At 50.1% G+C, this 12,483-nt stretch overlaps 1 protein-coding gene across 2 annotated transcripts in view; it reads left to right on the forward strand.

The window, feature by feature from the left end:
* Window positions 1-12,483, forward strand: part of LOC119382338 (transmembrane protein KIAA1109 homolog) — a 961,129-nt gene that overhangs the window by 43,076 nt on the left and 905,570 nt on the right. For both annotated transcript variants that reach the window (XM_049412180.1, XM_049412181.1), the window contains exon 4: window positions 869-1,033. In XM_049412180.1, the coding sequence (XP_049268137.1) occupies window positions 869-1,033 (165 nt within the window). The remainder of the gene's footprint in view (window positions 1-868; window positions 1,034-12,483) is intronic.

The raw sequence follows: 12,483 nt of genomic DNA on the forward strand, positions 1-12,483 counted from the left end.
TAATGCAAACGCTAACACACACGGAGGCACATCAGAGCCTCAAAGATTGGCGCACACAATCTCGGAGGCCGTGACGCGTCTCTGAAGCGTTATTCTGACCGCAAGAGGAGTCTTTTTCTTACAACGTGATTCTGACGATTTGGCGGTGCCCGCGCTTGCGTTCCCGCGCTCGCATGTGCTTGGTGCGTCTTCCGCGACAGCGCGGCCACAGCACCTGTTCGTTCCTGGGCGGTAGGGTACATTCGTATCAAATGTCGCGGGGTAAAAATTGCTTCGCAACAACCATACTCCATTACACTGCAGGCCAATGGGCCTTGGCCGGGACCAAAGAAAAATTTGTATCACCCCGAAATTCGTATGAGCTGTGATTGTATCACCGAGGTTTTACTGTAGTTTGCAAAATAACCTTCCTTTGTTGTGCGCTCTCATAATGAACATGGCACATCACAATTTGCACTCGACTGCGAACAGATATGATGCGCACTGATCCTACGCGAACCCACGCGAACAGACCACAAAATGTGCTCAGCCACCATTGTGTGACGGCGATGACAAGGCACCTGACCCTGACCTTTCTAACAGGAGTGTTAGTGATGCAAACGTGGTTTCAATTTAGTACTCGATTCCAACACACCAGCAATTTTACAGCAGAGCTGTTAAGCTTTTTGTTATGTTGTGCAGAGCTGACAGAGCACTGTCATGACGATGATCCGGTGTGCGCTCTCTTTGTCCTCTTCTTCCTTTCCTGCCAGAACAGGTGCACCGATGTGTGATGCCATAACTTTGATGGTACTGAGAGATAGAAAGAAAGGGGAAGAGAAAGGAAGACAAAAGGAGAATACATGTGCAAGCAGGAATTGCAATGCAGGGCTGCAGTGAGCGGGAGCCTCCGTGCCCATCGCTGTACCTGGAACGGCTTCAGCTGGAGATTAACAAGAGCCACCGGGAGAGCCAGCTGCAGCTCCTTCTCTCACCCCTGGTGGCCGTCTGCCCTGGGGACAGGCCGGGCCACCTGGCCCTCTCCTCCTTCCAAGTGAGTCCACAGAAACTCCTTGCACCTCCTGGACAGCTCAGATGGTAGAATTGAGTTCAAATTGTGGACCACCAGGACGAATCGTGTGGGATTTAGCTTTGTTTATCCCTACCTGAGGATGGGCGGCAGGGAAACGCCTTTGGCAAGAACCTTCTTCCTCTGCTGAGCTGATTTACAAAAAGGCATTTCTGACAGGCTGCGTACAACTTGTTCAAATGCATACCCACCCGGTGTCGTGCTGAATACGCATGCATCACAGGGAGCAACAGTTATCCTTTCAAGTTTTGTGTTAATATGTGGGCTCTTGAGGTTCTGTCATACATGACGGTGTACAGTAAGTCGTGTTGAAACAAGAACAAGTGACCAACCAGTGCCAGTTATGGCGGGGCCAAAACACCCATCTCTGCAAAGCTAACCTTTATGCTTGGTGCTGCGGAAGACCTGCAGCCATTTCTGGCTCAGTTCAATACCGATTCGCCTATGCTTCCATTTCTTGCTACAGCACTGGAAAATCTGTTGCGATCACTAATGAGCCGAATACAGTGAAATCGCGGTATAACGAACTTCAGGGGACCGCGGAAAAATGTTCGTTATTCTGAAAGGTCGTTATAGTGAAAGCCCAAAAATTTACCATAACAATAGAATTTCAGTAACGCAAACTTCCTACCTCTGCAACGGTACGCCCTTGAACTCGTTTCTCACAGCAATGCACACGTGAACATTAGACAAGGCACGTTTATTTGAAATAGTCCGTGATCGTTTTTTGACGGGTGCAGCACAAACTCTGCGTCACGAACGATTCTAGACCGTCTACATTTTTATGCGCCGCTTCGGTTGCTGTTCCGCTTTTTTCTATGAATATGCGGAGTTTCCTCTAGTCCAACGCATCTGTGGCCGACACGGACTCGTCACGATCTTCGGGTGCTACCGTGACATCGTCGTCCATGTCATCGCTGCAATCCTTTAAGGCCCAACTGTATGCACGCGAGTTTTGAGCGACGGCCGACAGGATTTGCTGTCGCGGAGGGCCATCCATCGCCGTCGCTTGTCGCGGCGCACGTTTCTGGAAAGCCAGCAAACATCGCTTGTCGGCCGGAAGTGAGCATGACGATATCCGGCAACATGGCAGCATCTCTGACCCTTGCTTCGGTTGCAATTTGCTCGTGATGCTTCCAATCGGCGCGTACTTCAAGGAATGCAAGTTATAGACTACCTTCTTTACAGCCCCATCTCACACGGAGAGCGAGGCAGCGGCCGTATTTTGTCGTTAATTTTGATCGACGGTTCGTTTTGATGTTTCGGTGGTAGCTTGCTGCAATGTCAACATTGTCGTCGTGTGAGGTAGCCCTTTTCCCTGTGAAGCAACGATGTGAGGCGCTGAGGCCACTGTGGCTTTTCTTAAATGTTCTATGACAGCAAGAGGAAACGTTGTCGAGATGCGCCTCTTGGACTAACCCCAACATAACGCAGTTTGCAAAGTGCGACGTAGCGTAGGCAGCGTACGCTTCCGGGCGCCCCATGGGATCACAGCAGATACTACTGCCGCGGTTAAACATAAGATTGCGAAAAAAGAAAGTCACGAAACGCTTTTATGGCATCCTTATCTCAAACAAGACAACAATAAATTTGGCATGTTGTCATTCATCTACGCTGTAATTCTTTTTCGTAATTTGCCTGCGTGCACGCAATAGTTTTCAATCGAGCAACCGTGACACTTTGTCGCGAACATGTGGGTGCTCCCGTCGTGACAGCGCGACGGAGCACGTTTGTCGCAGTCGCCTTCGCTCTAAAGTCGCGTGCAATGCATGCGGTAGGGCCTTTACAAAACCTGATGCGCTGTCGCCTCCGCAATGGAGGAAAAAAAAAAAATCTTCTCCGCCCGCATCTTTCTCCTCCCGCGCCATCTCAGGTTTTTGCGGGAGGGCGTCCGCTCTTCGCGCTGCGTCATCTGCTACACTGAAATCTAAGAATCCTCGCATTTCGGGATATAAGTTCGTAGTACTGAGGTGTTGTTAAGATTACACGGGAATTAAATAACGATTGTTATTCTGAAATGTTCGTTATTCTGGAGTTCGTAGTAGTGAAATATTTTTACATTGAAACTATAAGGAGTCGGCACGGGATTTCTTAAAAGTTCGTTAATTTGAAATGTTTGTTAATGTGGTGTTCGTTGTAACGAGGTTTGACTGTACAGAGGAATCTCGTTGGTACGATTCCCATGGACATTAAGAGTAAAAATGTATTAGTTAAACCTAGATATAATGAAATTGACAAATGCCTAAAAAGTTTAGTTACAAACAAGTTTTCGTTATGTGCAGTTTCAGCACGAAAATTCGGAAACGAAACGCACAAATGAAACAAAAGGGGAACTTCTAGAGCTTACCCAAAGCATCTTATTTAGCGGCAAAAAACTGCATTATTTTGCTCTATCGCTTGTTCGTGAGGGATGGCAATACTGAATGTTCGTAGGACATCAATACAACGCTGCTGTGTCATCGTCTAGCCGTTGCCTCCAACATGGGCTCCGGCAACGCGCCATTGAGTTGCCGGAGCCCATCTTAGAGCCTACATTCTAGCGAACCCATAGCGCGGCACAAGATGGCAAAGCGCATGACGAGTTGACCTCCGAAGATTTGTCGTCACCATGGTCACGAACAATTTCCACCAGCGCGTATAGTGCACGTCTTCTCCATAGTGACGACACAGTTGTCCACATAAAGAAAAGATTGCAGAGCTGCACGTCGTCGGGTGGCCGCTCATTGAGTATGCAGTGAAACCACGCACGCGCGCACGGTGTCGAAAGCGAAGAGCGAATGACAAGGATACTACGGTATATTCGGAAAAGCACTCTCCATATGAACACAAAGCATAATGACACGAAGCAAGGATTTTTTTTAGTGGTGTCACCTGGTGTCAGGTTAACGAACTGCAGTTCAGAGACTTCTGCAACCACCGAAAAGTGGCGCTGCCAAAACTAGAGAGAAAGGACACAAATACTATATAGGGGGAAAAGCAAGGACATTGTGCTGTAAGGGGCAGAGCACTGGACTGTGAATTTGTTTTTTTCCTCTACAGTAAGATTGATTAAATCGTAGTAGACAAAGCATTACGCCAACTTAAAAGAAAACTAAAAAAGAAAAGCTTTTTTTTTTTCTGTCGAGCCTGGTGGCACACATGTCACTGCCCTGTTATAAAAGGGACGCTCATAGCATCTATCCATCCATCCTTTTTCTTAAAGAAAGCCGGCACAGTTAACGTGGTGGCACTGGTGAGCGGCTCGATGCGCTTTGAAGGAAGGGAAATCATAGATTCTCAGGTGCATGCTCGCCACGGCGCATGCTCCGGCCTCGGGCCAGGGTATTAAAACCAAGACAGCAGCCTCGTCCATAAACATTTTCCTTCTTGCCATGAAGCGTCTTCGCGCTTACTTAAGATACCACAGTGGCGACGAAGATGGGATCCGGTTAATCGCACTCCGGCGCTGAGACCAGAGGAATGGGATCCCGACCCCCTGCCTTCGACGACGCCGTGAGTAGCTGGAGCACGTATCGTGTCCGGTTGGAAGCCTACTTTGAGGGCAACGATATTACCGACGCAGCAAAACGCCGGGCCCTACTGGTTTCAGTGTTGAGCGACAGTGTCGTCCGGATATTGCAAGGGCACCAGCCGGGGGTCCCCATCAACTCCTTGACGTACGATGACGTTGTGAAATGCCTGGAAGAACATTTCAACCCTCAGGCAAACGAAATAGCAGCAAGCTATTCCTTCTTTATGCAAAAACAAGATGAGCAAGAAAGCGTCTGGGACTACATTGCTGAACTGAGAAGACTGGCCGTAAATTGTAATTTCGGAGTGACACTGGACCGTATGTTGCGGGACCGAATTGTTTGTGGAATTCGGGACGAGGAAACGCGCCGGTGCCTGCTGGGCCGCAAGAACTTGACTCGTGAAGAAGCCAAAGAATTCGCCTTAGCTTCTGAGAAAGCGAACGAAGACGCTCGGGGCATGCGGACTCCATACGCCCGGACTGAAGGTGGCGGCGTCAATGTGGTACAGCAACGAGGCAGGCAGGGGAGGAAGAATTGCAGACCGCTAAGCCCTAGCCTTTCATGCGACAGATGCAAAGGGGCGCATGCAACGGCGTCCTGTCGACATCGCAGTTCCATATGCTATCAATGTGGTAAAAGAGGGCACCTTGCTAGGGCTTGCAAAAGATCTCACACCCCCAGGTCAGGAATGTTCGCTGTCGACGGAACGGAATGTGAAAGCGAAGAAGAGATGTTGTATGCTCTCGTCGCACACAGTTCTGCCAATAAGCACTTGGTGCAGCCAATCGAGCGCACCTTAACGTGGGAAGGCCGTAGGCTGCGAATGATTGTCGATACTGGATCGCCAGTAAGCGTAATTCCCAAGAGCTTGTACAAGAAGCATCGCAAGTGGTGGCCGGCTCTGCAAAAAGCTCCACTACGCCTTTCATGTTTCCTGGGACCGTTGCCGGTCGTGGGCAATGTAGATATGAAGGCACAGCTTGGACCAGTAACGGTGAGCAGTTCTCTGATAGTGGTGGACCATCGAGGGCCCCTCCTGTGCGGAAGGGACACGATAGAGGAATTTCGCAAAGCAGAAATGTTCCTGGTAGAAGGCACGTTGTCTTCGGTGAATGTTGTCCACGCCGACAGCCAGCTAACCGCACTTCTTGACGAGTTTCCGGACCTCTTTGAGAACCTCGGATGCTCTAAGGGACCACCGGTGAAGCTCTACCTCAAGGAAAGCGCGCAACCTCAATTTCTCAAGGCTCGGACAGTCCCGTATGCCATGAGAGCACAAGTCTCCGCTGAAATTGACCGACTGGTGGAAGTGGGCGTGCTGTTCCCAGTGAGCGTTAAGGCCCCTATACCTACGGAAAGGTACAGCTTTCTCTTGATCTAAGCCGCTTCCTCCTCTCCACGCCGCTGATAGGGCAGCTGCGGTCACGTGGTAGCGCGCGCCCTCGTTTTCTCGGTATTTTGTTTCCTTGGCCTCTCGGCGCCATGTCGAACGCTCCAACGTGCCATGTGCTGTATGTTCGCCCCATGTGAAATGCACGAAGTGTGAAATGCACGTGTGCGTCTCGCTCGTTTTGTCGCGATGCCGGGTTGCTGTGCGTTTTGGCTGCCATAATCGTGACACCCAAGGGAAAAAGTTTTTTGCCATTCCGTGCGGAAAAGAGAATGCAAGTCGTCGCAAAGTCTGGCTTCACAGAATCGGTCGAGCAAACTTCGAGCCGAGATCGGCGCGGCTTTGTGAGGTAAGTGCTCGTGCGCTTTTACTCTTGACAGGCGTCTTGCTTTGCCGTGTGACATATCTGGTGTATTACTTACTCAATGTCACGCGAAATTTTGTGTTATTTGTCATGCACCAAGGCACTCACTTGCTGGAGCAAGTGACAGTCTTGAACCCCAGGTGGTCAAAATTTCCGGAGCCCTCCACTACGGTGTGCCTCGTAATCATATCCCGGTTTTGGCACGTAAAACCCCACATAATATTAACTCTGAAAGAACAAGTATCGTGCACTGCAACACTAGGTTGTGTTCCACACATTCTACTAACCTTTCACTGTGATGTGCGGATGGAAGGGCGAAGACGGAGCGACCGTCGGAATGAAAGTGTGATAGCAAAAAAAAAAAAAAAAGAACCTAGCGCGCAGGATTTATCGAAAGCCGTGCATTTGCGTGCAGCTCTTCCATCATATTGCCTAATTTGGTGAACCACTTCTGGGTGACAGTCAGAACCTTCTGCAAATTCGGAACATGAGCGGGGATTTAGTTCAGCGGATCGCGGCTCATCGGCCGGCGTGTCATCACGAATTATCGCGTCACATACTTAGCGCATAAGTTTCAAAACGCTGCGGTAGTTGCAGCAGATACCTGTTTGACGCGCAGTAGATCGTATGCGAGACATGGCACGCGGCCACGACAGGACTAGAAAGGCTGTGGCTGAAGTGGCAGCGCCAGCGCGCAACCGGCCTCAAAGCTTCACGCGTCCGCGTGGCGCGTTCGAGGGGGCGCCACCGTCGCACGCGAAAGACGCGCAGGAGAGGAGGCGGCGGAGGGGAGAGCAGATGGCGGTACTTTTACGAAGTATAGGGGCTTTAGTGAGCATGGCTGAATGGGCAACGCCAGTCGTGCCCATAGCAAAAAAGAACGGAGACATCTGGCTGTGTGGGGACTTTAAGCTAACAGTTAATCCAGCGACAAGAACAGGTTATACCAGGGGTGAAAGTTTACCTGGACGACATTATTGTAGCAGAAAATGAGCACAACACCACGATACTGCGGCAAGTGTTCGAACAACTTCGGGCGAATGGCCTGACACTGAACAAGGAGAAGTGCCACTTCCGGGAAAAAGAAGTGGTACTTCTTGGGCACCGAATCGATGCAAAAGGCCTCCACCCACTGCAGGACAATTTGGAAGCAGTGCTAGCGGCACCGCCACGGACTTCGGTAAGCCAGCTTAAATCATTCTTAGGACTGGTCACATACTATTCCAAATTTCTCCGTCTACTGCAAACTAAGCACACAGACCGCTACCTGCACTTTAATTCAAATCACCCTGCAAGCCACAAAACATTAGTAGTCAACACTTTGATAAGAAGAACGGAAAGACATTGTACATTAGGATCAGACAGAAGGAAACACCGTGTTCAACAAACTCCAAAAAAACGGCTACCAGCCCCATTTCATTCAGAAAGCAATCTAGCAGCAAAAAAGAAAAGTACTTCTAACGGATTCCCCAGCGTCGCCACCTTCCCAGAAGTGAATCTCTCCCCTACGTGAAAGACACCAGTGAAGCCATAAGCAGACTCTTAACGAAGGAAGGCATAATGGTCGCACTCAAGCCGACCAACACAATACATCTACCAAAACCCAGGGACCTTCCACCAAGAGAAAGAGCGCAAGGCGTCGTCTACAAAATCAAATGTTCCGACTGCCAGGCCGCATACATTGGCGAAACAAAAAACTTGACCGAAAGAAATAAACAGCACAAAAAAGACTTCGGGACGTTCTAAACACAACGGAATCCCCTTGCAGAACACTCAAAAGATGCCAACCATAAGATGCCGACCATAAGATTACCTCTCCGACTCTACTGTCTGTGAGTGATGATATGAGCACTAATTGTTTGTTTGTTGTGTCGTTGATGTTATGGGCTTCAAAGCAAGCCTCCAGACAAGCATAATATGTAGGCCACGCACCTTCCACCACTTGTATTTTCACCAGTGTCTGGGATGCAACAGCTGAAATAGGATTTGGAGCAATTTTTGGCGCAGCAAAATGTTGCTTTTGGAGCACAAAAATCCAAATTGGGAGCAGGTTACAAAAAAAAACCAGAATTTTTTAGCACGAAATCTAAAATTTAGAGCAGTATAACAAAGAAGGCTTACTTTTAGAAAAGAAAACTCAACATCTGCTAACTCGTGCACAGTGCACGTGAAACTGCTATTTCAATAAAAGCAGTGTGTTGAGCCACCCTACAGTGTGAACAATGACTAAGTCCACATTAGCATTTGCAGGGCCTGTCAAATAATTCGACAGGCACTGCAAATGCTGATGTGAACCTGCGAACCTGGCAACCTCGAAATTCGGGAGATTCGTAAAGCAGGAGCAAGTGGGGGTGGCGAAAAAAGAACACTGCCATACGTTTTTGTCTCTTTGTTTCTCAAGGCCAGAGAAACGCCATACACAGCAGCTCTAAATGATTGCCAATAATTTTTTAGACAACAGCGATCATACTAGTACTGGTAATTACACGGAGCATGCACGAATGAGTAAGGAACAAAATGTGCTGTGTCCCTGACAGCTAGTACTAATAGCCCCTTCTAAATCTCAGTACGCTTTTCTGCAGGACACCAATGTACTGCGGCAAAAGTGGCTTAAAAACCATTCTGCACGCAATAAAACAAGCATCAGGAAATTTGAGAACCACCGTCGTTTTTTTTATTGCGATTGCAATTATATGGACACTCTCAACTGGTTTTTGCCGTCATGTCCCATATAAAGTCCAAATTGATAACATCTCCTTGCGCAAAGTATGTTCTACCGCGGGTAAAAGTGCGCGAGTGCGGGCGACGAACGTGGCTGAAGCAGAGATCAAAGGAGCCAGCCCATCTCCGTTGCTCGGTGGGCGCACGCGATAACACCACACCGCTTGGGAGGCCTGCCGTCGAAGCAGAGAGGAAACGCCCCACGCGTCTTGAACGAGCATGAAAAGACGCGAGGCGGGGTGGGTGGTTGCTGTCGCTCGAGCAGCAGCTTTGAACTTTGATTCTACGGGCGCGCGCGCTATCTCGGCAGCCATCAGCGGGCGGCTCGTAATCCTGCTACGCGATGCGCTCTCAATGCAAAGACACTGCAGAAAGAGCACCTTTCCCTGGAGCGGCCGTATTCTCCTATATGAACGTTTTGTAGAGTTACGCGAGATCGGATACAAAAGAGTTTGCTGCCAGCCTCACTTCGTATGACATTACAATTTTTTGCTGTCGCATTCATTGCTTCCTCCTTGCGGTGAAACTGTGACTTTTTTCTTTTCTTTCGCTGGGGGTTTAGGGTTAGGGTCTGTGCGCCTGTACTGGATGATGATGTCCACACTGCAGATGACCAATGCGGCCTCCATTTCTTGCTAAAATTTGCGCAACTGAGATAATTTTGAAACTGGTCAGGCATTTTGGCGCAGCGTGACCCAATTTCAAGAAATTTGACGGTTGTGGCTCTGCTTGGGGCAAAAACAAGTACCGTAAAAACCCGCATATAGCTCGGACCCGCATATAGTCCGGGGTGTAATTCGGGGATAGCAAACGTGAGAAAAAAAGTTTTCACCCGAATATAGTCCGAGGAAAATGGAAAAAATGCATTTATTGACATTTCATTCATCCTCGTCGTCGGACGCACTCTCTTCCGAAGCTCCCTTGTCGGAAATGTTCTCCCACAGCACATCATCCTCAGTGCCATCAAGCGCGTTGGAGATGGAGCACTTTTTGAAGGCGCGGCAAACGAGCGCCTCTGGAATGCAGGCCCAAGCCTCGACTATCCACGAGCAGAGCATCGCTGGCGAGGCCCGTTTCAGCCGTCCGGCAGGGGTCACTTCTGGTTCTCCGGACCTCATCCACTCCACGTACAGGCGCTTGACATGGTCCTTAAATGGCTTATTAAGGCACACATCAAGCGGCTGCAGCTGTGATGTCATCCCTCCCGGGATGACGACGAGCTCGGTGCGGGAGTCGCGCAGCAGTCGCTTTACGGAGTCTGCCAGGTGACACCGAAACGCGTCGAGCACAAGCATCGAAGGGAGCCCCAGCAGTGCTCCGGGCCGTCGACACCACACGGACTTTATCCAGTCAAGGACTAACGATTCGTCCATCCACCCCTTGTCCTGGCAGCGGACGACGACATTTTTCGGGAACTTCTCCCCCTTCGGCAGCGTCTTTCGTTTGAACACCACGTAGGGTGGCAGCTTGCGACCGTCAGCCGTGCAGGATAACATTACAGTCACCCGCGTTTTTTCGTTTCCAGTCGACCGCACGATAACTTGCCTGGAGCCTTTTTGATGCACCGTCAGCGCCGAGGGCATATCCAGGTAGACCGGCGTCTGATCCGCGTTGCCGATCTGGCCCAGCTGAAAGGGGACTGCCTTTCGCAACGCAATTATGTACCTTTGAAAAGCCACGAGGTGCTCTTCGTAGCTCTCTGGTAGCTTCTGGGAGATCGACGTACGCCGACGTAGGGAGAACCCAGCGCGGCGCATGAAGCGAGACACCCAATGCTTGCTCGCTTTGAAATCCTCCGGCTGAATGCCTTTGTCTCGAGCGATCTCCCTTGCCTTCGCTTGTAGCAGCTCGATGTTGACAGCGAGATGTGCAGCTCGCTGCTCCCGCACAAAGTCTGTGAGTTCTCGTTCCACGTCAGGAAATGCTCCATTTTTTGGTCCGCGGAAACTTTTTCGCTGGCCGCTGCATGCAAAGAGGGCTTCCTTCTGCTTCCGCCAACCGCGAATGCTCCGCTCGTTGACTCCGAACTGCCGCTCCGCGGCACAGTTGCCGATGGTTTCGGCAGCAGCGATAACTTTTCTTTTAAAAGCAGCAGAGTACTGCCTGCGCGGTCCTGACATGGCGTAAAATCACAGGAGCAAAATCGAGGCCGTCGTTATGGGCACCAAGTTGAAGCAAAGGCCACTGACCAACTGACCAGTTAAGACTAACGCCTCTAACACTACCTAGCGCAGAAGCGCGCAGACAGCTGATGATGATGATAGCACCGCGCTATGCCGAAACCGAAACTGAATTTGGGCCGAAAATTCTTGGGACCCGCATATAGTACGGGGCCGAAATTTCGCACCCTAAAATCTAGAAAAAAAACCCGGGCTATACGCGGGTTTTTACGGTAATTGTATCAAATTGACGCAATTGGCGCAGCTGTTGCATCCCTGCAGTGTGCACCCTCATTGCCACTGTCATGTGGCCGTCAGTGGTACTACAACGAAGCGATATAAAGCAGTGAGAATGATGATTTATTCTGCAATGTATTTTTATACTGCAAACCTGTGACGTTACAGTGACGTGCATTGAAATGCTGCGTTATGGGTGGTATGGTCCAGTCAGTCAGTGTTTGCCTTGGGCTGTGGGCTCCGAGGACAATTTCACTAATGTGCTGTAGGGGTGCTATATCACCCCTGTATTGGCGACTGCCATAACTTGGGCGCGACCGCTGTGTTTGGAACGCACGTGCTTGGCGTAAGTGGACACGTTCGTCCAAGGTCAGGGATGCGCTTTGCTGTAACCCGAGTTTAGCGCGGTGGCGCCGGCATCGCCGCCGCGAATTTAGGCCGGCGCATAGAAACAGGGGTGAGTCTCTCTTTTGGGGTGTGGCAGAGCGGGCGGATGGACGTCTCCTCGCGGTGGGTCCGGGGACGGTACTGCGGCTCGCTGCCCTCGGACCCTCGTGGTGAGTCGTGCATCTGCGGCGCCGCATTTGTATTGTACAGTAGAACCCCGCTGATACGTTTTTGAAGGGACCGTAGAAATAAAGGTAAGAGACGGGAAACGTAAGAGCCGAAAAACAGGAAAAACGGCAAAATATTTAGTGGTACAGAATTTTATTTCAATTCTTACGAGCAGCACGAAAATTGGCGCGCTCAGCCGCGATCTAGTCGATGGATAGAAACGTGGAGCTTAGGACGGCCTCATCCACAGAAATGTTATCAACGTATGTGATTTTTTTAACACCAACAGCTGTAGGCATGAAAGAACTAAGCACACGCAATCACGACCGGCGCGGCGAGTCCGACCGCGAACCGCACGCACGACCATGCGAGCTCCAACCAGCTCGAACTCCTCCCGTTCTCCGACAAATAACGATGATGATGAGTCTATGCCAATGCGATGGCAGAAGTGAATGCCAATCTCGAAGGCCTTGCTT

The sequence above is a fragment of the Rhipicephalus sanguineus genome, chromosome 2, assembly GCF_013339695.2.
Source record: "Rhipicephalus sanguineus isolate Rsan-2018 chromosome 2, BIME_Rsan_1.4, whole genome shotgun sequence".
In the NCBI taxonomy this organism is placed as follows: Eukaryota; Metazoa; Arthropoda; class Arachnida; order Ixodida; family Ixodidae; genus Rhipicephalus; species Rhipicephalus sanguineus.